The 27328-nt window shown below is 42.5% G+C and overlaps 1 protein-coding gene across 1 annotated transcript in view; it reads right to left on the bottom strand.

The window, feature by feature from the left end:
- The window catches only part of kcnk10a (potassium channel, subfamily K, member 10a), a 36136-nt gene that overhangs the window by 3151 nt on the left and 5657 nt on the right, over positions 1-27328 (bottom strand). The window contains exons 3-6 of the mRNA XM_085432957.1: positions 7078-7195; positions 3701-3861; positions 1727-1919; positions 75-217 (exon numbers count right to left, since the gene is read on the bottom strand). Coding sequence (XP_085289083.1) covers positions 75-217; positions 1727-1919; positions 3701-3861; positions 7078-7195 — 615 coding nt within the window. The remainder of the gene's footprint in view (positions 1-74; positions 218-1726; positions 1920-3700; positions 3862-7077; positions 7196-27328) is intronic.

The raw sequence follows: 27328 nt of genomic DNA on the forward strand, positions 1-27328 counted from the left end.
AGAATAAACAGCTGTATAGTAAAATTATGGCAATTTGGTGGCACCCAGATTAGAGGTTTAATGTGAAAACGTACCTCTTCTTTTGTCTTTTTGGACAGCACCCTCAGCCAGTCACTGATCATGTTCAACACTGCAGCAAAATAAGCCAGGCCACCCAAGATCCAGAACCACACTAGCGGTCTGTACCACTCCCGGTACTCAATTCTCCGGTCTCCACCTGATCAGGAAAAAACAAACAAACTTGTAACTGCCTGCAGGTGTCCTCTCCCGAACCTTTCAGGGATTGAAAGGGGGGAATTCATGTATTTTGTTTTATCTGTTTTGGGTCCACAAGCACAGACAAAAACATAACTGGCATAAGTATTTGTTATAGGAGCAGGTGTTGTTTTTTTCTTTATTAGGAAATGTCACAACAGGACCGAGGCCTTCATCCATTACAGGTAAACCTGTCCTTAATGGAGAATTGACATTTCAGTCCAGGGCTGATTTTAGTCTTTGCACAGAATAAAGACAATGCTATCTGACAGTTATAAAATATGTTGAATTACCAATGTGCAGAAGACAATTTACATACTGTTACTAAAAATTGTGGTTGTAAAGCAATCTACATATAAAAACACCAAAGCAGTGACTCAGTTACTCATTACAGTACTTCAGGCTTCCCAAAGTACTTGGAAAACTAGGTGAAGAGAGGAGCTGAGCTATTGCTTGATCACCACGAAGTACACCAAGTGAAGGTGTACTGAGAGCATCTGGCAGAGGCTTTGGTCCACGAGATCTTCGATTCCAGTCTCCAGGAGTGCTTCAACAGCATTCCTGGAGGGAGGAACCAGATGGTGGACAGTGGAGTTGAAGGGAGCTGTCAAGCTAAAGCGTGAGTCCACAGGCTAACTGTGCCATTCCAGGAGGCAGCTGACAGGTACTGGCAGGCCAAGCACAGTATGGCTCTGGCAGTAGCTGAGGAAATCTTTGATCCAGGTGCAGGTGGCATGGGGGATGTGGAAGTGGTCCAGTTTGGTGGTGAGGATGTCTTGTATTATAGTATTGAACACTGAGCCGTAATCCATGAAGAGCATCCTCACCATAGCTCTTTCTGTCTGTGAAGGTTCTCAGTCATCCAGGTTATCGTAGTCAAAGGAGCTCTCATCTGAGAAGCTTCTTCAGTTCTGAAGAATCTTCTCAGATGAGAGGTGAAACGTCTTCAAGCAACTCAAAGAAGTCCAGACGCTTTTCTTTGCAAGCTCCTTTGACTACGATGACCTGGATGACTGAGAACCTTCACAGACACATGTCAAGTGCATTTATACACTCTGAATATAAACAATACTATGCTACCCAAAAGCACAATGTACATTTGTAGATGACACTATATATTTCTTTATTCTTTTTTTATTCCACTGGTTCTAAAGTTGTTCTGGCCTAGAGTGCTTTTGATGTGTTATGTTATGTGTTATGTTAAACTCTGCTGAGTGTTAAAAATACTCAGGACCCTTGTTGGATGATAGACTCACTTTTAAAATCCAAGAGGAACACCCTACAAGAAACTTTTCATCAGATTTTCATATAGAAACAAATCTTGTTTCTCATTCACAAGTTGTAAGATCTTGTCTGTGCTTGATTATGAGATATTGTTAGTGGATTACCTGCTTTAGATTTATCCAAAACAACCTAATTGTTGGGTGTGGTGTTCTGTGTGAATAACAGAGTGTGAATGACAAGGACTTACCTGCCACATAGTCACCTATTCCAACTGTTGTCAGAGTAATGACGACAAAATAGGTTGACTCCAGAGCTGTCCAGCCCTCAATGTGCTTGAAAATCACAGCTGGGATGGTGACAAACAAGATGCAGCCAGCCAGGATAAAGAGCAGCGTGGATGCCACACGGATTTTAGTCTGACTGATTTGGTTTTGTTTATTCTGAGAGGTAAAAGCAGGAGAGGAGAGGGAGAAAGAGAGACATACACATTCTATCAGGAGTATAAGTTATTAAACCAGTCTCATTTTCAGCAGGGCTCTAAGTGTGACTGTGATCTGACAGAGGATTTTGTTCCTCATCTCTTCCCACCTTAGATTAAGATGCTTCTCGGACGATCACCTCAGCGTGGGAAAAGGCAATCTCGATGAAAGGGGTGATGCTACTTTTGTGGCAGCATCACCCCTGCTCATCGAGATTCCTCGTTCACCTTTTGGTTTCCCGTGCATAGTCCGTGAATAGTCATAGTCTTCCCGTGCATTTGTGTGGCTTATATTCTTCACTTCTGCCAGCCAGCCATCTCCCATTCAAGTCCTCCAATGACTGCGTCTCAGGAAACTTCCTAACTTACCTCTCAACATATTTCTGTCCATCTTTGAACTTTGTCAAAAACCTTAAATTGTTTCATGGACAGATATATCCTGCATTTGAGTCTGCCCGTTTTTGTGAATCTATTCTACATGGAATAAATTAAAGTATCTTAATAAGAATAAGTTGAAATGATTTTGTAAACCGCCAAACCAACACATTATTGCATAAAACAACAAGGTTTCAACTTTTTTAGTTTAGACAATTTATATGTTAGGGTCTTGGTCTGTTACCCAGTTATTTTAATTGAGTTTTGTGGGATTTCTGGTCTAGTTTTCTTTATGTAAACCTGCGATTCTTGGTTTTCTTTGGATTATATTAATGTATATTTTTCTCTTACTGTATCAATTCTGTTCTTGTTCCCTAGTTTTGTATATTATATTTTCCCTTAGTGTTCCATCCTTTTATGTCAAGTCTTCATCAAGGATTTCCCGTTGTTTGGTTATTTCGTGTTTTATTTATTTTATTTATGTTTTCAGTTTTAATTTTGCTAGTATTGTTTTCCCTCATGAGTTTAAGCTGTGTTCCCAGGTGCGGCGGAGGTGTGGTCCCGGGCGCGGCTGCAGGGGAGGAGTGGTGCAGTGAGCTCAACTGGGCGGTGCTGGAGACGCAGGTGAGAACAGCTGATGGCGTTTGGACTGATGATGGTTTCCTTCCCCTTTTATAGTGAGACGGGAGAGGAGCGGAGGCAGAGCTGGAAATCAGCTGAGACCGGAGCTGTCAGACTGTGGACGGTCATAACAAATGAAAACTAGAAATAAACGTGGCATCTGGCGACAAACAACTGTGCGTGTGTGTACGTGTGTGAAGTGCATTTCACACCAGGTGTCACCACTCTGCCTTAACCACCCTTTTGTGTATTTATAGTTGCAGTCTTCCCTTTTATCTTTGTCTGATCAGCTGTTGTTTATCCTTATTTTTACTGTGTTCCTGCTCCCGGCTTTGTACCTGTTCTCATCCCTTCTTATTCTGCAGTGTAGATTATTATTAGTTCCTGGTTTTCAGTGTTTGACTTAACGTTACTTTTTTGGATTCAACTACTAATCTGATAATAAACAGCTCACTTTAAATTTACCTGTGACTGACTCACACGCCTGCTTTGGGTACATGCATCTCTGGAGAATTACAACCCTTAAAAATACACAGCAGCTGTGTATTTAAACTGAACATAAATAAGTAGCATTTGAACAAATTCTACCCAGTGTGTTTCATTTTCATATATATATATATATATATATATATATATTTCAGTTTTTTATGTTAAACCAAGGACCCCACATGAAAAACATCTTACTGACGGCCATTTCATTTTAAAAGGCAATAAGTTACATAACACAACAGGACCACTGTGACTCACCCGAAACATTTTCTCCACTTTGGCAATGCTTTTGACAAATATGGTACCTAGCTGGTCCCCAACACCTGCGAGGAGGAATCCAAACAGCGGGATCCCAAATATTGCATACAGAATGCAGAAAATCTTCCCTCCCTCTGTGCTTGGAGCAATGTTACCATATCCTAGAGGGAAAAATGGAGATAGAGGGGGCTATATAGATCTACAATATGCAGGAAAAAAGCAGTTAAGCAGTTAGAAAAGAAGTTAGTGAGACATTCTACTTTGTATGTAAAGTTCATAGCAGGCATTGGGGTGGTTTACTAAAGACTGTTTAAACCCCTAGATCCTCCAGTCTACTGTACGTGTGAATACATGAATCCAGCTTATAGTGTAACACTCGGTAAGTTGGATGAAGTGGGAGAGTCTTCCCGGGGGAGAGAGCAGTGATTAGAGCAGACAACAAAGGACATGTAGATGAAGGGAAGAGAGGTGATGAGAAAGTGTTGTGTAGATATGGTGTTAAGGAGAGAAATGCAGATGGCAGTGGATTTTGTGAAAATGATGGAAATGACTGTGGTCAACACATACTTTGAAAAGAGTGAGTGACAAGCAGTGACATACAAGATGGAGGTAGCTGTAAACACGCACACTACATCTAATGCAGAAGGTACAATTTGGAAGTGATAAGAGACTGCAACGTGGTGTCAGGGAAGAGTTGCCAGAAGACTGGGAAAGTACAGCTGTAGGGCTTAAGGAAACTACTAGCATGGTGTTTGATGTATCCACTGACAGAGGAACGTGGACAAGGAGACCTGGTAGTGCAATGAAGAAATTCAGGAGTGTATTCAAAGAAAATGTGAGACAGTCAGATGAAGTACACAAAAGCACTGGGAGGCAAGGTGTACAGGAAAAGAGGTGGCAGTGGCAAAGGAAATGCATTATAGTGAGCTGTATGTTAAGGTGGACACTAAGTGTGAAGGACTACTTTGAAGAACTGATGAATGAAAAAAATAAGAGCACAGAAGACAAACGGAGGAAAGTTATTGAATCAGAAGTGAAGGGGTAAGTTTAGTATGGAGTTAACTTAACGGTGAGGCATCTATGAGGAGAATGAAGAGTGAGTTCGACCAGATAATGGACTGAGAGGATACCTGAGGAATGGAGCAGCATGTGATTGTATTGTATTGAGCTAGGTTAAGAAGACAGGTGACGATCAGTGAGCAGTAGTATGACTTCATGCTGAGAAAGAGCACTACTACCAAGGAGGCTGTGTAGCAGGCAGCAGTAGGACCCAAATACAGGACTTGAAAACACCAGGGTTAAACAACAGGTGGTTTTATTAAACTAAAACAAAGTACAAAACAAGGAAATCCAACCTTCAACTCCACAGGGCAACAAACGGAGATTCAGACAGCATACACACCAGGTAATTAGGGTGATTGGGAACATAGCTGATTGGTATCCGACTAACAAGACAGGGGAAGCAAAACTGAATATGACACAAATGAGACGGGATACTATCAAAATAAAAGAGGATGGAACCACACCCACAAACTGAGTCCAAGACTGAAACACGTGAACTTGACACAGATACTGGAGCTAAACAAACATGCACATATGACTGACCGGGGAGACAAAAGCATAGCAAAACACGGAGACTACACAGACTACAACATGAAAAGACACAGAGAGGAGACTAGGAACAGACTTAATTGCCCCTTGGGGATAAATAAAGTCTCTCTGACTCTGACTGCCTGGATACGAAAGTGAGCTGTAATAAAACAAGAGCCAGGAACTAGAAATAATAAACTCAAGACCTACTAATACAAAGATTGAACTTAAATTCAAAGAAGTGAATCAAAAGTCATGAATAAACCCAAAATGCTGTGCTGAAGACAAAGGACCATACCAACTAAATATGCAATGTGTGCTTTGAGATTGTTGATGAAGAAGTACAGAGAAGGTCAGAAGGAGCCAAAGTGTGTATTTGTGGATCTAAAGAAAGCATATGATAGGTTGCCAAGAGAGAAACTGCATTAGGAAGTCTGGAGTGGTAAAGAAGTATTTGAGAATGGTGCAAGACATGTATGAGGACAGAGAGACAGTGGTGAGTTGTTTACTACAGATAGGGTCAAGGTGGAAGTGGGATTACATCAGAGATCAGCTCTGGGCTCTTTCTTGTTTGCATTAGCGACTAACAGACTGACAGATAAGGTCAGTGTGATCTCTAATGAGAGTAGGAAGCAGGTGGATGAGAGCACGAATAGATGGAGGAATGAAATTTTGTAGAAGCAAGACAGAAGATATGTGTGTGAAAGAGAGGGAAACTGGTGAAAAGGTGAACGAGATGGTAGTGAGGCCTGCTATAGTGCGATTTGGCGACTAGCACTGACAAAAAGACAGGAGACCGAGCAGGAAATGGAGCTGAAGATGGTGAGGTTTTCATCGGGAGTCACCAGAATGGATGAAGAAGATTAGAAATGAGTACATCAGAGGGACGACTCAGGTTGAGTGTTTGGAAGATAATGTTAGAAAGAAAGCCTGAGATGGTTTAAGCGTGTGAGGGCAGGGATAGTGAATATACACTACCAGTCAAAAGTTTGGGCACACCTTCTCATTTAATCATTTAATGGTTTTCTTTTTTTACTACTTTCTACATTGTAGATACTGAAGACATCAAACATATATAGCAAGATATATGGAATTATGTAGCAAAGAAAGAAATGATAAATGCGCCAGATGGCCTGGCCTCTACAGTCACCTGACCTAAACTCATCGAGATGGTTTGGGATGAGATGGACAGCAGAGTGAAGGCAAAAGGACCAACATGTGCTCAGCATCTCTGGGAACTCCTTCAAGACTGTTGGAAAACCATTTCAGGTGACGACCTCATGAAGCTCATCGAGACAATGCCAAGAGTGTGCAAGGCAGTAATCAAAGCAAAGGGTTGCTATTTTGAAGAATGTAAAATATAAAACATGTTTTGAGTTGAGTTATTTCACACTATTTTGTTTACTACATAATTCCATATGTGTTCATTCATAGTTTTCATGCCTTTCTTGACTGACTGGCATTTGTATCCAGGAATGAAAATGCTGATTTTGTATGGAATTTATCCTTATATGTGGTGGGTTACACGTACACTGCATCCAACTTCCTTAAGTGGAGAGTTATTTCTGTTTACTTTTTTATGTAAAGAGTCAAAAACCTCTATATTGCCCATGGCTTCCATATGCTTACATGCAGTTATACAGGCACAGTACTGAAGAATCTATTGAAGGATAAACTCTGGTGTATATTCAGAGGTTAAAGGTAATACAATGAACTATGCATTCCCTACATTGGACCATATTAAAATGTTCAGTATGTTCAGTTCAGTCTTTCCAAATTTTTATTACCTATAGTGGTGATGACAGTTCCAGCAAAAAAGAAGGAACTACCCAGATCCCAGTGGCTTGAGTTGTAGGAGGTATCACCAACAGGATTCACTCCAGCATTCACAGCCTCCACAGAGTGCTGAGAAGATAAGATAAGGAGAGAGAGAGAATCATGAAAAATGCTGACTGTGCTGTGGTGTTGATTCAGCTAAGTCTTCATATTTTAGTTCACTCTGAGGAGACAGGTTACACACAAGTGGCAACAAGAACGACAAGGCAAGACCTAAAAAGGGAATTGTTTTGTAGATTGTGGCACTTCACCAGTCCCTCACCCAGAGCAAACACCAACAGGCCTAAGGTCAGGGACTCAAAGTGCTACCTGCACCCTTGCACCCCTGTTGTACCACCAATTCAATTCAATTCTATTCTATTCTATTCTATTCTATTCTATTTATATAGTGCTTAATCTAAACAGTTGCCTCAAGGGACTGTAAGTAAGGCTACTACAATAATATAATAATAATAATAATAATAATAATAATAATAATACTACATTTTATTTAAATAGCGCCTTTCAAAGCACCCAAGGACACTGTACAACAGATAAAAACTGGAAATATACACAATGGTAAAAATAGAAGATAAAAGTTAAAAACATACAGAAATTTAAGAATAGGCAATTTTAAACAGATGAGTTTTGAGGGTGGACTTAAAAAGAGAGAATGAACTAATATTTCTGAGGTCCGGGGGTAGGGAATTCCAAAGTCGAGGGGCAGAGCAGCTAAAGGCCCTCCCTCCCATTGTGATCAGACGAGCAGAGGGAACAGAGAGAGAAAGAGAAGATGAAGATCTGAGGCAGCGGGATGGGAGCTTCATCTGTAATAAGTCAGAGAGGTATGGTGGAGAGAGAGAATGAATAGCCTTGAATGTATACAGAATTATTTTAAAATGGATGCGAAATTTGACCGGGAGCCAGTGAAGTTGCTTCAGGATTGGGGAGATGTGGTGGGTAGAAGAAGTCCTAGTAATAATACGGGCAGCAGAGTTCTGGACACGTTGGAGCTTGTTGATAGATTTTTGTGTGAGGCCAAATAATAATGAGTTGCAGTAGTCAATTCTAGAGATAACAAGATTATGGATGAGAATGGCAGTGGCGTGAGGTGTGAGGAAGGGGCGGAGGCGATTAATGTTACGGAGTTGGAAATATGCTGCACGTGTAATATTATTGATATGTGAGTTAAAGGATAATGTGCTATCGAGAATGACACCCAAGCTTTTCACAGAGGGAGAGATAGGGACCAGCGAGTTATTGATGGTGAGAGAGAAATTGTTAATTCTGGATAGCAGTCGTTTAGTGCCAACCAGAAGAAGTTCCGATTTATTGCTGTTGAGTTTAAGAAAGTTGGAGGAGAACCAAGAATTAAGTTCAGCTAGACAGAGGATGAGGGAGGGTGGAGGAAGAGTAGAGTCAGGTTTGGTAGAGAGATAGAGCTGGGTGTCATCGGCGTAGCAGTGGAACTGAATATTATATTTACGAAAAATATGTCCGAGTGGAAGAAGGTAGATGATGAAAAGAAGGGGCCCGAGGACAGATCCCTGGGGCACCCCAGTGGATAAAGGAGAAAGCTGAGAAGTGAAGGATTTTAATTGAATGAACTGAGTGCGGTCAGATAGGTATGATTTAAACCAGGCTAGTGGAGTGTGAGAGAGACCAATAGAAGCTAATCTGCTAAGGAGAATGGGATGAGAGATGGTGTCAAAAGCTGCACTCAGATCAAGAAGGATAAGGATGGAGAGGAGACCAGAATCAGCTGCTATAAGAAGGTCGTTTGTTATTTTTATAAGAGCAGTTTCAGTGCTATGTAGAGGACGAAAGCCAGACTGGAACTGTTCGTAAAGGTTATTATCAGTTAGGTGAAGATGGACTTGTGAAGCAACTATTTTTTCAAGGATTTTTGAGAGAAATGGTAGATTGGAGATAGGACGAAAATTATTAAATATACAATACAATGCAATAATAGAAAACAGGGAAAACCCCAATAATCAGATTACCCCTTATGAGCAAGCACTTTGGCCACAGTGGGAAGGAAAAAGAATCCTTTTTAACAGAAAATAACCTCCAACAGAGCCAGGCTCAGGGAGTGGCAGCCATCTGCCGCGACCATTTCAAGGTTCAAGGTTCAAGGTTCTTTATTTGTCACATGCATAGTTATATAAGTATAACACACAGTGAAATGTAGCCTGACACGCTCCTCGACATGTGCAAAAATTGGGGGGGGGGTGTAGAGGAAGAACATTATATATATATATATATATATATATATATATATATATATATATATATATACATAAACACCCAGCACGCCCCTGCGGGCGGTTTATCCTTCAAGCTCGGGTCCTCTACCAGAGGCCTGGGAGCTTGAGGGTCCTGCGCAGTATCTTAGCTGTTCCCAGGACTGCGCTCTTCTGGACAGAGATCTCCGATGTTGTTCCCGGGATCTGCTGGAGCCACTCGCCTAGCTTGGGAGTCACCGCACCTAGTGCTCCGATTACCACGGGGACCACCGTTACCTTCACCCTCCACATCCTCTCGAGCTCTTCTCTGAGCCCTTGGTATTTCTCCAGCTTCTCGTGTTCCTTCTTCCTGATATTGCTGTCATTCGGAACCGCTACATCGATCACTACGGCCGTCTTCTTCTGTTTGTCTACCACCACTATGTCCGGTTGGTTAGCCACCACCATTTTGTCCGTCTGTATCTGGAAGTCCCACAGGATCTTAGCTCGGTCATTCTCCATCACCCTTGGGGGCATCTCCCATTTTGACCTCGGGACTTCCAGGTTATACTCGGCACAGATGTTCCTGTACACTATGCCGGCCACTTGGTTATGGCGTTCCATGTATGCCTTGCCTGCTAGCATCTTGCACCCTGCTGTTATGTGCTGGATTGTCTCTGGGGCATCTTTACACAGCCTGCACCTGGGGTCTTGCCTGGTGTGATAGACCCCAGCCTCTATGGATCTTGTGCTCAGAGCTTGTTCTTGTGCTGCCATGATTAGTGCCTCTGTGCTGTCTTTCAGTCCAGCTTTGTCCAGCCACTGGTAGGATTTCTGGATATCAGCCACCTCCTCTATCTGCCGGTGGTACATACCGTGCAGGGGCCTGTCCTTCCATGATGGTTCCTCGTCTCCCTCCTCTTTCTTGGGTTTCTGCTGCCTGAGGTATTCACTGAGCACTCGGTCAGTTGGGGCCATCTTCCCAATGTATTCTTGGATGTTCGTTGTCTCATCCTGGACTGTGGTGCTGACACTCACCAGTCCCCGGCCCCCTTCCTTCCGCTTAGCGTACAGCCTCAGGGTGCTGGACTTGGGGTGAAACCCTCCATGCATGGTAAGGAGCTTTCTTGTCTTTATGTTAGTGGCTTCTATCTCCTCCTTTGGCCAGCCTATTACCCCAGCAGGGTACCTGATCACGGGCAGGGCGTACGTGTTGATGGCCCGGATCTTGTTCTTACCATTCAGCTGACTCCTCAGGACTTGCCTGACCCTCTGCAGGTACTTGGTGGTTGCAGCTTTTCTAGCGGCCTCTTCATGGTTCCCATTCGCCTGCGGGATCCCCAAGTACTTGTAACTGTCCTCTATGTCTGCAATGTTGCCTTCTGGTAGTTCAATCCCCTCAGTTCTGACTACCTTCCCTCTCTTTGTTACCATCCGACTACACTTCTCCAGTCCGAACGACATTCCAATGTCATTGCTGTATAGCCTGGTAGTATGGATCAGTGAATCGATGTCTCGTTCACTCTTGGCATACAGCTTGATGTCATCCATGTACAGGAGGTGGCTGACAACTGCTCCGTTCCGTAGTCGGTATCCGTAGCCAGTCTTGTTAATGATCTCACTGAGGGGGTTCAGGCCTATGCAGAACAGCAGTGGGGACAGAACATCTTCTTGGTAGATCCCGCACTTGATGGTGACTTGTGCTATGGGCTTGGAGTTGGCCTCTAGTGTTGTACGCCACATCCCCATTGAGTTCCTGATGAAGGCTCTTAGGGTCCCATTGATCTTGTACAATTCTAGGCATTCCAGTATCCAGCTGTGGGGCATTGAGTCATAGGCCTTCTTGTAATCAATCCAGGCAGTGCACAGGTTGGTCAGTCTGGTCTTGCAGTCTCGGCTGATTGTTCTGTCTACCAGTAGCTGGTGTTTTGCGCCTCTGGTATTCTTGCCAATTCCTTTCTGTGTCCCGCTCATGTATTGACCCATGTGCCTGTTCATCTTAGCCGATATGATGCCTGACAGGAGCTTCCATGTAGTACTGAGGCAGGTTATTGGTCGGTAGTTGGAGGGGACCGGTCCCTTCTTGGGGTCCTTGGGGATCAGGACCGTCCGGCCTTCAGTTAGCCATTCCGGGTGTCTCTCGTTAACTAGCAGCTGGTTCATTTGTGCTGCCAGACGCTCGTGGAGTGCAGTCAGCTTCTTCAGCCAGTAGGCGTGAACCATGTCGGGCCCTGGTGCTGTCCAATTCTTCATACTGGAGACCCTTTCTTGGATATCTGCCACTGTGATGGTTACTGGACCCTGTTCAGGGAGGTCGCTGTGGTCTGCCCTCAGATCCTCTAGCCACTGAGCATTGCCGTTATGGGTTGCATCCTTCTCCCATATGCTCTTCTAGTATTGCTCCGTCTCCAGCCTTGGTGGTGCTGTTCTCTTATTGTTCCCTTGCCACTGAGAGTACACCTTTGCTGGTTCTGTGGAGAACAGCTGGTTTATTCTCCTGCCTTCTATCTCTCTGGTGTACCTCCTCAAGCGGCTGGCCAAGGCTGTGAGTCTTTGCTTGGCAGTTTCCAAGGCCTCAGGTATGGACAGCTTGCTGTATTTCTTAGGCACCTTATTTGTCGCACCTTTCTGCAACTCCGTTAGTTGGCTAACCTCCCTCCGTGCTACTTTGATCTTGCCCTCTAGCCTCCTTCTCCATGGAGGGTACTGCCCCTTGTCGCTGTTCAACTTGTAGCCAAGCATCTCACTGATCACTGTTGCCGTATAGTAGATCAGCTTGTTAGTGTCGGTAATCGTGGTTGTAGGTATTGCCCGTAGTGCTGCATTAACATCATCTAGCAGACCTTCTGAGGGTACTTCACGTAATCTTGGTAACCGGCTACGGGGGATCCAGGTTTCAAGCTTGGCCATGATCCTATTTTTCAGGTCAGTTCCTCTCGCACTCAACGATCCTTCTCCTATCGCACTTGGGGGGTGTATATATATATATATATACATATAGTATATACACTGGGTGAATGTGCAGTAGTAGCAGCAAGCAGGTGAATTCTGTACATTAATATGAATAGACATCTGACTATTTTACAGGATAGACAATATAAACATATTTAAAATTAAAGGAATTGAAATGTACATTGTGCCTTGGTTTAGTGTCTGGAAGAGTCCTGTCTCAGTCAATTATAGATGATGTGAGAGGGCGGGTGTGTGTGTTTAGGGCATGGATGGCTTGGGGATAGAAGCTCCTCTTGAGTCTCTCTGTCCTTGCCCGGAAGATGCGGAACCTTCTACCAGATTGCAGAAGTTGGAACAGTTTGTTGCCAGGATGGGACGGGTCCTTCAGTATCTGCGCTGCTCTAGTCCGGCATCTCCTGGTGTAGGTGTCCTGAAGCGGGGGGAGAGCAATCCTGCAGCAGCGTTCTGCTGTACGGATCACTCTCTGGAGAGCTTTTTGGTCCTTCACACAGCTGTTCCCGAACCACGATGTCATGTTCTGTGTGAGGATGCTCTCCACAGCGCCTGTATAGAAAATCCTGAGGATCTTTGGAGAGACCCTGAACTTCCTCAGTTGTCGTAGGCGGTACAGGCGCTGCCTAGCCTTTTTGGTCTGGACCTGAATGTGGGCAGCCCATGTCAGGTCTGAGGAGATGTGGACACCAAGATACTTGAAGGACTGCACCCTCTCCACTGGAGCTTCATTGATGATAATGGGCTTGTAGTCTCTGTGCTGACCCCTTCTGAAGTCCACCACCAGCTCCTTGGTCTTGCTGACGTTCAGCTGGAGGTGGTTGTCCTGGCACCACGATGCCAGATTCTTCACTTCATCCATGTAGGCCGCCTCATCGTTGTTGGAGATGGCACCCAACACCACTGTGTCGTCAGCAAACTTCACAATGGTGTTGGAGCCATGGGTGGCCACACAGTCTGAAGTATAGAGGGAGTAGAGCAGTGGCGAGAGGACACATCCCTGAGGTGCTCCTGTGTTGATGGTGATGCTGTTGGAGAAGCACCTGCCCACCCTCACCACCTGAGTTCTGCCAGTGAGGAAGTCCAACACCCATGCACACAGACGGCTGTTAAGTCCCAGATCCCTCAGCTTTGTGAACAGTCTGCAGGGCACTATTGTGTTAAACGCTGAACTGTAATCAACAAACAGCATTCGCACATAGTTACCCTGTTTCTTGTCCACGTGGCTGAGAGTGGTGTGTAGGACGTGGGCGATGGCATCCTCTGTGGATCTGTTGGATCTGTAGGCGAACTGCAGTGGATCTGTGGTGTCTGGGATGGAGGAGGAGATGATGTTCTTCAGCAGCCTCTCAAACACCTTCATTACTACCGAGGTCAGTGCAACTGGCCGGTAATCGTTCAGGGATGAGGGTTTGCTGTTCTTGGGCACAGGGATGATGGTGGATCTTTTGAAGCATGTGGGGACCACAGACTTCGCCAGGGACTCGTTGAAGATGTAAGTGAACACACCTGCTAGCTGGTCAGCACAGCAGCGCAGCAGACGGCCGGTGATGCTGTCTGGCCCCGCCGCTTTACTTGTGTTCACTCTCCTCAGTGCCGCTCGGACGTCATGCTCCGCGATGCTGGTCACCGGTCTCTCGCTGATGACGTCACTGTCCTCGGTAGTCAGGCGGTAGATAGCATTAGCCGCCTGGCTAACCTCGAAACGGGCGTAGAACCGATTCAGCTCGTTGGTGAATGCAGAGTCGGCGTTGATCGGCGCAGTGTCCCTGGCTTTGTAGTCCGTAATGGTGCGTAGTCCGTGCCACATATTCCGTGCGTCGCCCTGGTGGAAGCGGGACTCCACATGTTCCCGGTACCGGCGTTTGGCATCTCTCACCGCGCGCCGCACGCCGTATGAGGCCGCTTTGTAGGCGCTCATATCGCCAGTGGCAAGACCCGCGTTGTAGGAGGCGGTCCTGGCGTTTACTGCAGTGCGGATCGATCTGTCCATCCACGGTTTCTGGTTTGGGAATGTGGTGACTCTCGCAGTGGGGATAATCTCCTCCGCTAGCATATTGACGAAGCATACTGCTACTTCCGTAAACTCGTTGATGTCGACTGCGCATGCTCTGAACATGTCCCAGTCTACGTCGTTGAGTGCGTCCTGTAGCGTAGCTTCTGATTGGGCAGTCCACCGTTTTACTTCCCTCTTGGTCACGTCTTCCCTCCGTATGCTTTGTTTATACTGGGGAATGAGGAAGATGGCGTTGTGGTCAGACTTCCCAAAAGCCGGGTGTGAGACAGCTTTGTAGCCCTGCTTGTATGGCGTGTAGCAGTGATCCAAAATCCGATCCCCTCTCGTTGGACACGAGACATGCTGGTAAAAGTTTGGCATGACTTGTCTGAGGTTCGCTTTGTTAAAGTCTCCTGCTACAATGAGGGCTGCGCCCGGGTCCTTGTTTTGAAGCGAGCTCAGCACATCATGTAATTCGGACAAAGCCATACCTGTGTCCGCTTGGGGTGGGATGTAGACCGCCGTGGCGATGACTGAGGTGAACTCACGGGGCAGATAGAAAGGGCGGCACTTAATGCTCAGGAACTCCAGATGTGGCGAGCAGCCGCTGGAGAGAGTAGAAATGCTCCTGGCATCACACCACTTTCTGTTTATCATGAAACACACTTTGGGGGTAAGGGGAGGAAGACAGGACAAAGACATGCTGAGGAAGAGAACCAGAAATTAATTATACCTTTTAAAATGCAGAGTGAAAAAAGGTGAGTGATGAAGACACAGTCTGTACATCATGGGAATGCCCCAGCAGCCTAGACGTATTGCAGTGTAAGTAAGGGAGGATTCAGGGTCACCTGATGCAGCCCAAACTGGTTTGTGAAAAAGGAAAGTTTCAAGGCTATTCTTAAAAGTAGAGAGGCTGTCTGCCTCCTGAATTCCAAAGGGGGAACTGGTTCCATAGAAGAGGGGCCTTGAAACTAAAGACAGTGCCTCCCATACTACTTTTAAATACCCTAGAAACCACAAGTAAGCCTCTAGTCTTAAAGGGACATGCTCTAATGGGGTGATACAGTAGTATGAGGTCTTTAAGTTAACATGACATAACTGATTATTTAAAACCTTGCATGTGATGTGAAGGATTTTAAATTAGATTGTGGATTTAACAGGGATCAAAGGAAGAGAAGCCAGGATAGGAGAAATATGCTCTCTCTTTCTAGTCCTTTTTCAGCATCATTCGGAGACAGGGTATTTCTAATTTTAGAGATATTGCGCAAATGGAAGAAAGCAGTCCTATTTTTTTAATATGTGCATTGAAGGACATATCCTGGTCTAAAAAACAACTCCAATATTCCTCACAATGTTACTGGTAGTTAAGGTAATGCCATCCAGAGTAAGAATCTGGTTAAATGGACTGATTCTTTTATAGCACTTTTCTACTCTCCTGGAGCACTCAAAGCACTTTATACAACATGTCACATTCACCCATTCACACAAGCACTTTCTTCTATGCTTTCTAAGTGATTTCTACCTAACATTCACACACATTCATATTCCGATGGATGCATCAGAGAGCAATTTGGGGTTAGTATCTTGCCCAAGGATATTTGGCATGCACACTGGGGGAGCCATGGATTAAACCACCAACTTTCCGATCAGCAGATGACCTGCTCTGTCTCCTGAGCTACAGTCACCCCAATGGTAGCCAACCCAATAACCTCAGTTTTTTTTCTTATGTCTTTGATATATTCCTCATTTGTAACCTTCACTCTGAAACCTGACTGTAGCTCTTCAAATAACCCACTCCTCTGCAGATGATCTGTTAGCTGTTTTGCATCTACTCTTTCAAGAATGTTTGAGATGAAAGGAAGGTTGGAGATTGGCCAACAATTAGCTAAGACAGCTGGCTTCAGTGATGGCTTTTTAAGTATCAGTGTTTGTATTATTGTAGGGTCTTGAGGCAACTGTTGTTATGAATTGAATTGAAATTAACTTTTTCTACCACCTTGAAGGCCTGTGGTACCTAACCGATAAATAGAGATAGGTTGATCATATTTAAAATTGAAGCATTAATTAATGGTAGTTCTTCTAAAAGACATGTTGATGGTTTGGAGGAGGTATACGGCATATCTATCTTTAATATTATCATCACAATCTTCTAATAATTCACTGTAATACTGGTTTTTACAGTGTCACAAAATATTAGTTAACTTATATTTCCAAGTTCTTTTGTTCAGCAATTTATAAGTTCTCTATATAATCCATGACATTATTATGTGATATTTGTTTTCTACTAAATTATTTTATTGGGCAATTTTTAATCATGCAATAATTTAAATACTTAAAAAAATGTATTGGCATCTTTTTCATTCCATTACCTGTTCAATTCTAACCCATTTACAAGTTTGATCCTTATCTTGAAAATCTTTCTTTGCCATAACCCCCATAATAAACTATAAATACTGGAAGGTGGTCGGTGATGTTCTCTTGATTCCTGGTAAATATATAATCAATCACTGTTGAATAATGAGAAGTATAATAACTGGGTTTGATGATTTTGGGATATATACTGAGGCTGTATATGGTGTTGATTCATCTTTCAGTTTGTGCTTATTTCAGGTAAATATTGATATCACTATGTCAGAGGCTGGGTCTGTGACCAAGCGTTTTCAGTTTGTTTTGATCTATTTTGTGGTATTTTGAAGATGATAAGATTTAGGATTATTATTAGTTTGCCTCAAGTTTTAGTCTAGGCTGTTTCACCTAGGCCTTCTGTGTTAGTCGTCATGTATTTCTTGTGTGCGTGTTTCATGTGTCTTCATCTCTACATCACTCCATGTTTCCTGTTTTATTTTGAAAGTTTTGTGTTTCTTCGTTCAGTGTGTTTAGTTTTACGCTTCCTCTGTGACGTTGTTATGTTCATTTGTGTCAGCTGTTTCCCCGTGTGTTTCCACTTCCCCTGATCACCTCCTGTGTGTATTTAGTCTGTGTATTTTCATTCATTCTTTGTCAGGTTGTTTGTCTCCCTCGATGTCACAAATGTTCTTTTTCGTGGTCATCACAGTCTAGTTTTTCCCAGTTTAGGTTTTAGTTTTCGCCATTGTTCATTTTTGCCTTTTTTATTTTCATGTTTTCAACCCAAATAAATGGCTCGCTCTTTGTTTAAATTTAGTTCAGTCTTCTCTCGTGTTCTGTCCTCCTTTGTCCTCCTCTCTCACACTACAGATAATACCACAGATAAACATTATTTTTAGGTTGTTTTCTTCCACCACACTTATAAAATTACCATCAATAAAGACAGCAACATCACATTCAGTTGTGTTTTCTCTGCTCTTGGAAATAATTTCATAAGTTGCTTCACCCAAGTCCATACCTGTCTCACTTTGCTTTATTGAAAGGGTGTAAGACCTGACCGAGGCAATGTTTGATCTTGTGAAAGTTGGTATACAAGCTTCTGCTGTTAAAGTGAATTATTGAAAAATGTATCTTCTGTCCTAACAGTACTTCAGAGCCCATATACTCCTTCCTTTTTCTCCTCAGTACATCCATAAAAGCCTAATTTATGAATATTTTAGATCCTTTGAGAAACTTTGCCAATTGGAGAATGGCCGTTCTGTTCTTGTACCACAGTTCTTCCATCTTGATCTCCCGCTAAAGTTATATACCTTTTTCAAGAGGATTTTCATCACTTTCTTCTCTGTTTCCACCTAGGTCTCTCTGTCAAATACCAGGTTTTTAAGTTTAGATTGTGCTTCCAAATATTCAGTTTTGTCAGTGCACCCAGCAGATTGTCACACGCTTTTAAATTGTTTGTAATGAGTTGTTGCGTTCAGTGTGTTTAGCCCTTTCAGCTTTTATGGACATCCTTTTTTGTGAACTAGAGGTTTGTTTTAATGTCTTACACCTCAATTCTAGATTTTTGAATGCTTCTTGTGGTTCAGGAAGTGTTGAAAAACATTTATTTTTGCTTTTGCAGCAGTTTATTTACTTAAGTAACATTCAAATAGTCCTTCTCCGATTTGACCTCCATTATTAGCATTTTACAGCTGTTTGCCATAGCTTACCAAATTTTGTGGCTCTGTTTGAACACACAAGAACAGCTCGTGACACCTTCTTTGGCACATTCATGCCCAGGATGACTGTATGTAAACGTCTTACTACAGCTTCATGTTCTCCTTTTGAATGATAGATTGATAGATAGATAAAATAAATACAACACAAAACAAAATATATCAAGTACATACAAGCTCATGAAGGTATAAACAAATGTTTTGTCTGAAAAAAAAAATAGGTCGAATTTTAACATTTTCCCTACAATCATGTAGCTATAGATATGTACATAACAATAATAATGGAAAACAGTGGTATCTCAAGGGATTCCAAGTGTTCCAAGTCCCATCAGCATCTTGGAGGGGGTGCAGAGAGAGGTTGAGGCCCCTCAGACGGAGTTCCCCGTCTCGCTTGGGAATCAACAAATGGCGAGAGAAGAACCCAGCTTGGTGGTCCCCAGTCTCGAAAGGTAAGCAACATAGCATTTCCACAACACTGCTCTTATTGTTCATCTTGGTGTGAATAGGAGTTATAAACTGTAAATTCAAAGAGTGAAAATTCGCGAAGCGAGAACAAGTTAGGCTCCCTTAGCAGGCCAGAGACGCTCTTGCTTGCTGAGCTAATGCCTTGGCTAAAAGGACCCGGCTAGCTGGACTGGGGAGGCCATAGCAAGGATGGGTTAGGTGTGTGAGCCCACAAGAATGAAAATAACTATGTAAAGCTGTAGTTGAACTGACAACCTTCAGCTTTCAACAGACTGAAGTGGAGGAACTAACCCACTAAGCCAAACAGCAACACACAATAAAAGTCAAGCTTGCATGTCACACATGAGCCAGTGGTAAGTGTGAGCCTGAGGCCAAAAGCCAAATCAGTCCTCAAATGATATTCAAATGTGGGAGGCATGACATGAAAAAAGAGCCCCTTTTCTCTCTGTCATGTCTGTGAAAGAAGCACTGCGCCATATAGTATAAATTACCTTGCTGCTGCAGAGTTAAAGAAAGTGTACTGTTGCGAAATCAATTTTACCCCTGTTCTTTTATTCGTCGAGGCATCCAGAGACGGCACCGGACCTCAGTAGTTATTTCACAAAACCTTTATTCATCTTTATTCATCTTCATTTAAGCATGCACTTCTAGAAGGGAAGACGAGGCCGGTGTGTCCTTCTGCAAAATCTTCACTCCTTCGTCTGTGAAACACAGTTTTGTAGGGGCGACCCTATCATTTCTCCCATGAAAACGCGACGTCCAGATGTACAGAATCAACTTTTTTGGGAAAGGCGTCATCAGTGTGTCTAGTACAGTGGTTCTTAACCTTGTTGGAGGTACCGAACCCCACCAGTTTCATATGCGCATTCACTGAACCCCTCTTTAGTGAAAAATAAAATATGATTTTTTTCAAATTCAAGACATAGATATGCTTTTTATTGGTGCACAAAATGAGCCGTGCATGTCACGGTGGAGGCTCTGCTGAACCCCTGAGACCGACTCACCGAACCCCTAGGGTTCGATCGAACCCAGGTTAAGAACCACTGGTCTAGTAAGATTTATGTGAAGGTGCATTTATATGATCAGTGCAACTGGTACAATGTTCCAGTGTTGGACTTCTCTCCAGTGATGCTTGAAACAATTTTGGACTGAATTTCAGTCATTTTGTTCTACCACACTGTTACAGTGGTCCCTCGCTATAACGTGGTTCACCTTTCACGGCCTCGCTGTTTCGCAGACTTTTTTTGTGCAATTTTGCTTTTTTAAAAAACAAAACAAAAAACAAAACAAAAAAACAACGCATTGTGTTCTGTGTCCTGATTGGCTGTCCAGTACAGAATGCATTCAGCTTGTCAAATTAACATACATCTTCGATCGCTAGCAGTGTGACTCTGAAGTGCTGTACTGTATGCTTGTAAGTTTTCTCCCCAACAAAACAACATCGACAAAACGTTTTGCACCGTCAAAGGCACCTGCGGTAGCACACAAAAGGCAGAGGAAGATGCTAACCATCGCACAAAAAGTTGGACTTCTGGACATGCTAAAGGAAGGTAGAAGTTACCGTATTTTTCGGATTATAAGGCGCATTAAGCGAAACAAAACAGTCGGATATGTCAAACTTTACTCAACTCATTCTTCTTGCTTCTGTACCATTGATTCATTAATGTTGAAATCGCAGCTCCTCTATTTCCATGTTCTGGACCTGAAAACAGGGTTTGATCTTTGGTTTCATTCTATAATACTGGACTTATTTTTCTATGAAGGTGTGAACTTTGAGAGTGTTTAAACAAGACAGAAAAGTGTGAAAATGTTCACCTATCGCAGGTTATTTTTAGAACGTAACTCCCGCAATAAACGAGGGACCACTGTACCTCAAAGAAACCCAGTCAAACACATTTGTGTGTTTCAAATTAAATGCTACATTCAGTATATGGCTAGATCAGTACAGTCTCTTTGCCTGGGGCAAAGCAACACCTTTTAGGAAACTGAAAAAAAGAATCAATTGCCCTGTTTTTTTCTGTTACATAAAACTGTACTTTCTTCTCTCTGTGTGCATCTCCAAGTTTGTTTGCAGAGGTGCTGGGAGAGGACAAGGAAAGGGAGCTCATGTCAAGTGTCACAGTCAGCGCTGCGCTACCCTGCAAGTGTCTGTCCTGGCAGATGGAGTCTCAGTGTAATGAGTCACACTCAGGGTGTGACAGATAGCTGTTTGGCTGGCTGAAGGGCAAATACACAAGGACACACTGAAATTCTTACTGTCAGGACTAGAAAGGTTTGGTTTACAAAACCCGTGCTGGCAAATGGTATGGGGACTGTAATTAATTTCAGATCACTATAATAGTTCATTGCACTACTGAGCACTCAGAATAAAATAAGTAGAAAAGTTACAGATTCCCATGACTGAGAATTGTTTGTGCAGACTTAGTGAAAGGAATGTGGGAGTAACTAGAGCGAGGTCGGGAGATGATAAACACGGCATTCACAGACAGATTTAGGTGCAAGAAACTGGGTAACAGGTCAGGGAAAAGTGTGTGTGTGTTCATCCCTAGATGAAGCTGCAACTGAGGGAGGAGAAGAGTGCAACCTGTTCGCCAATAACGGGGGCTAAAGTCTAACCTATGTCTCCGTCAATGGTTTTTGACAAATCTGATAGATGCAAATTCTCTTTTATAAATATGCATACCACTAAGTTATGAGCATTTCTCTTCCGGTAGTTGGCTACAGCAAACTGCTGCAGATTGTGGTTTTTGGACTTGGCAGCGCTTCCTCTTACACAGCTGAGCCACATTTGGCTTGAGGGACGAAGCAACCGAGATGCTTAGTATGGCTTTAAGAAGCTTATCTGTAAGTTTGGACCTGAACTTTGACTTAAGGTCATTGTGGAGAAGAGTTTTTCACACAGATTGGTGGTGCCAAAAATGCACATGCTCCGCTTGAACATCCTGTAAAGCTCAGGAGAGGTGGGGGGCATTTCTGACAAATTGTCCTAGCTTGTCTGTGTGATGTCAACAAGAAAAGCTAAGTCCATTAGCCATTCAGGATCACTTAGTACAGAAACAGCCATCCCATTCTTCTCCATAAAGGCTTTCACTTCTGCTCTCAACTCAAAAAACCTCTTTAAGACCTTCCCGCTGCTAAGCCAACGTACCTTGGTGAAGTAGAGCATATGCCCATATGCTGACTCTATTTCCTTGAAAAAGGCACAAAACTACCGGTGCTTTAAGCCCCTGGATCTGATATGGTTGATGCATTTCACAACATTGGACATCACACTGTCAAACTTCAGGCATTTGCTGCAAAGGGCCTGCTGATGGATAATGCAGTGCAGAGCAATGGCTTCGTCCACATCCTCCTCCTCCTCCTGAAATTGTCTGTGCTCATCACCAACCTTTCTCTTCACGGCAGGGTTTGAAAAAAACATGACTGTGGCTGGGTGACAAAAAATGTATTTGCACTGTGTGACAGGATATATTTTTTCTCTACTCGGTGACAGTTCATGAGCCTGACCTACGGTAGCACACACGTGTTAAAAAATATAAACCACCTAGTGCAACGACTCATGCAGGTGCCTGTGAGAAAAACCCCTCGCGTGGGCCACACTAATATCAAACTTTGATTTCAGGTAAGGGGCCGCTAAATATCGTTCTTGGGGCCAGAATTGAAACACATTTCAGGAAGATAGCCCCAACTGATAAACATGCTCACTGAATACCTCAGTCAGCAGAAACCCAACAAAGAGGAGCAAGTGGAGGAACCATCATGGAAGGACAGGCCCCTGCATGTTACGTACCACCGGCAGATAGAGGAAGTGGCTGACATCCAGAAATCCTACCAGTGGCTGGACAAAGTTGGACTGAAAGACAGCGCAGAAGCACGAATCATGGCAGCACCATGGCAACAAGCTCTGAGCACAAGATCCATAGAGGCTGGGGTCCTCTATGGATCTTACGCCCCCTAGAGTGGTGGAGAATGACCGAGCTAAGATCCTGTGGGGTTTCCCATTACAGCCAGACAAAATGGTGATGGCTAACCAACTGGACATAATAATGGTGGACAAGGCGAGGAAGACGGCCATAGTGCTAGATGTAGTGATACCGATTGACAGCAACATCAGGAAGAAGGAACGCAAGAAGCCGGAAAAGTACCAAGGGCTCATAGAAGAACTGGAGAAGAAGTGGAGGCTGAAGGTAAAAGCGGTCCCAGTGGTAATGTACACTGACTCCAAAAGTTAGGCAAGTGGCTCCAGCAGATCCCAGCAACAACATCTGTGATCTCTGTCCAAAAGATCGCAGTTGTAGGAACAGCTAAGATACTGCGTAGGTCCCTCAAGCCAGGGAGTTTGAGGGTCATACGCATAGGACCTGAGCTTGAAGGATGGACTGCCTGCAGGGGCAAGAGGGGATTTTATATATATATATATATATATATATATATATATAAATAAAAAGAATACATCTGGAGGATAAGGACCAAGCCTAATCTGTCACAACCACATGAAAAAACTTACTGCAAGGAAGAAAAAAAAAAAATACAGGCAACAGCAACACCCGGTGGAGTGACAGCAATACCTTATCAGTATTTTATGGCTGAGTGGGTAAAAAAGAAAAGAAAAACAAAATCCAGATTCTCCTGAATTCATACGATAGTCCCAAGAAATTAAAGTATACATGATAATATCTAGCAATGACAGACATACGTTTTAATGAAAGAACATACATAAGATGAGACAATGGATAATGAAATATTTTTCAACAGACGAATTGAGGTGAAGACCGTGATCAGCACTGGTCCATTATGGTGAAGAGAAAGCTGAATGTAAAAGTGAAATGTTTAGTGCTCCTAACTTGGAAGAGGTGGCTGGGGAGAGGGAGGCCTTGGCTTTTCTGTTAGGTTGCTGCCAGGTGACTGCATATAAGGCAGCCAGGCTATAATTTTGTTTTTAAAATATTGATAAATCATGGATTTTTCTGTGAAACATTTGTAGGCCTCACTAAGAAACACAAATGAGGCCCAGTTTTTTTAAAGTAACTATGTAACCAGGAAAATTACATTCTTGAAACTAAAAACCTCTTTTAGAAGTCCTAGACTATCTACAAAAAACAAGTATCAACAAAAAATAAATTTTTTTTTAAAGGTCTCTGGTAATTGATTATTTTTTTCCTTCTTTTTCTTTCTGCCACCTCTCTCAGTTTATTTTGCTAACCTCTTCCTTTGAATACTTTCCAGTAATTCTTCGTCGCACCTCCAAGTCTTTGTCACCTTTCCTCTGTCCAAAGGATACACCAAACACTAGTTTCCTCAGCACTTCAGATGTGCTTTCCTTACCACCCAGATTCTGTCTTAACTCCTCCCTGAAATCTAAGCAACACTGTTTCTTCTTTAACTTCCTCCACTTAATCCACGCCTCTGTCTTCACTCACTCACATCCAACAGACTACTTTCTAAAGCTGCCTAGCTACATCCCCCCTGATACCAACGTGCAGTCTCCTATCTTTTCAGAATAAAACCAACACTCAGAGGACGGTGCAGACACAAGCTGGAGCAGGAGGAGTGGCACCTGTTAATCTAATTCTCTGTAAATCTGTTTGCTCTAATATGGATCCAGGATGGCAGGGATGGTGCTTGCTGTGGAGGAAATACAGTTTACAGGGTCACTGGCTATCCTTTAATAGTCAGTGATATATATATCGTTTATATATTTTTCCACATACAGAGGGGATTATTTTTACTGAACAGCTAATCTTTCTATCTTTAATTCTGAGTTTATGGTTAGGCTTTGCTGCGCTGGCTTCATTGGTCAACCACTGCTTCTTAATGAGGAATATGTTTTCCAGATAACAAAAATCTTGTTTTCTAGGTTCACTGTTCAATTTAGAGCCTAAGCAATGTTTTACAGATGGCTGTAGACACTGACTGACCTCCTCAGTACCTACTGACAAATATTTGATTAAAAAAGTTCATAGATTCATTACGCCATAAGATCTGTTGGGATGTCTCCAATGGTTTAGTGGATAACACATTATCTTAATGTCACTGCTTAAATCCCAGCTAGAGACACAATTCCCCATTAAGCCTGCATCAGGAAGGGAGCAGCAGCGAAAAGTTGTTTTTATGCTTGAATAGGTCAGTTATAAGTGGCTTTAAAAAAAAAAAACACCTCTGAAAATAGTCACATAAAAATGTAATTTCTACCTTTTATTCTTTTTTCCAGCATGCGTGAGTTTTTTAATACATTTCAGAGCTCATCAAAACACAACTGTTAGAGTTGTCAGAGAGTTGTCTTCCAACCACTAACAGGAAGGTTAGTGGTTGAATCCCTGGCTCCTAAAGTCTCCATTTTGAAGTTGTGGTGTGACCAGGCCTAAGCCATCTGAAAGTCTGCTTTTTAAGTATGAGATAAGAAGGAAGGAATTCTCTTCTACAAAGTGGCGAGATCTGATCTTTTTGCCTACCGCTTACTTTCCCTTAACAACATAAATAACCACTTTAGGTTTTACTTTTATCCAATCACAGTTTTTTTTTCTCAAGGATTGGTGGTTTTACTATGCAGCTTTTGTGTTTCCCTTGTGCGCAAATGTGTTAGGCTGTGAAACCAAGCTGGCAACAATCCACAACAGCTTTCCAGATTTAGCTGCAGCAGCTGTGCTCTCCAATATCCTGTCCATTATCATACAGGGTTTCACTTTTGCTGAGGTCAATAAGTGTCCAGACCAAACAACTGGCTGTTACTATAATGCTTTATTAGCTGTGAGCTTTTGGCTGTGAAAAGCCCTGGTGTTAGCAAAGTTGAAAGTGTTGGGTCACAACTCAAATTAAGATCTGCTTGTGAGATCTGGCTTTCAAGCCTTGTTTCATTTCCCCTTAAATCATCTGTCAAGGTCTGCCCTACATGAGTTTCCAGGGAGATCATCTTTGCATTTTGAACTGTGGATTGTGAAAGTTTCTCACCTAAAATGCCAAAAAAGAAGAAAATTAGAAAAAAAAGGGCTCAGAAGCCCAGCAGGCTTTTTTCTTTACTACCACAATTCTCCAAAATCCTAGAAAACCTGTTTAATAAACAATTAGACAAATTCTTAGATAAATATAAATTACTGTCTGACAGTCGATATGGATTCAGATCGAAAAGATCAACATCACTGACATTAATTCAGTCAGTCAATCAAGGAGATTACAAATGCTATTGATCAGAAACAGTATGCAGCCAGATTATTTCTACAGGTTGTACTGCAGTGGGTTAAAAATTATTGAAGTGACAGGAAACAATTTGTGAAGAATATTCCTCATCATGCTTGGACTATACTAGGTCCAAAGTTATTTATTATTTATATAAATGCTATTTTTAAGGTATCTGATATATTAGTATTATTTGCAGACAACACAAATACTTTTGTTCTAAAGGAGCTGCTGGATACAACAACAAACTCACTAAATTTAAGTAAAACTAAAATTGTCTCATTTGGGAATTCCCAAAGAAACTCACAACTGCAGATTCATGTAGATGATGTGGAAATTGAAAGAGTTCTTGAACACAAGTTTCTTGGTGTGATAATAGATGATAAAATAAGCTCTAATATATATCATATACACAACAAAGTATCAAGAAATATTTCAATTTTGAGTAAAGTAAAACTCATTCTGGACCACAGATCACTCCACATTCTCTATTGTTCACTGATTTCACTCTATTTGCATTACTATGCAGAGATTTGGGGCAATACTTATAAATGTTCCCTATCATCAATCTTCATATTGGAAAAAAGGGCCATGAGGATAATCCATAAAACTGGCTACAGAGATCAAACAAATCCACTATTCTTTAAATCAAAAATACAAAAATTCCCAGATCTGGTTCGCTTCCTCAATGCGCAAATTATGTATAAAGCAATAAAACAACCTACTTCCTGACAATATTCTAAAATTGTTTTTTAAACAGGAACGGGAATACAATATGAGGGGGGAATTAAATTTAAAACATCCCTGTATCCGTACAACACTAAAATCTTTTTGCATCTCTGTGTGTGGAGTGAAGCTGTGGAACAGACTAAGTGAAGAAAGGAATCAACATCCCAGCATGACTCAGTTTAAAAGCGGTTCAAAAATATGGTTTTTGCAAAGTACAGGGAGGAGGTGGGGGTCTAAAGGGGGGGTTCTCACCCACTATTTTCACAACAGTGATGTGTATACGTGTGTGTGGGTGCACAAGTATGTTTATATGAGTATATATGTCTGCAAATTGTATCTCTTTTGACAGGTTACTGGGGTTATATAGGTATATATATTTAAAATAAATAAATAAATAATACATGTAACATGTAATTTAATGGTAATAAAGAATTTCTGATGGACAGGGCATAAACAGGAAGAAAAAGTGCAGACTAATAATTACTAAATAGTGGAAAGGGGGTAAGTGGGGGTAAATAAGCTTATGCTTCTTCCTACTCCTTTTTGAACATGTAAGTTATTAATAATTAGTATTATTTTGTTTTCCTTTCCTTTTGTTTTGCTTTGTTTG

This window comes from Copadichromis virginalis, linkage group LG15, assembly GCF_057382275.1.
Source record: "Copadichromis virginalis isolate Kocher_CV1m ecotype Utaka linkage group LG15, C_Virginalis_male_GT1.1, whole genome shotgun sequence".
Taxonomy (NCBI): domain Eukaryota; kingdom Metazoa; phylum Chordata; class Actinopteri; order Cichliformes; family Cichlidae; genus Copadichromis; species Copadichromis virginalis.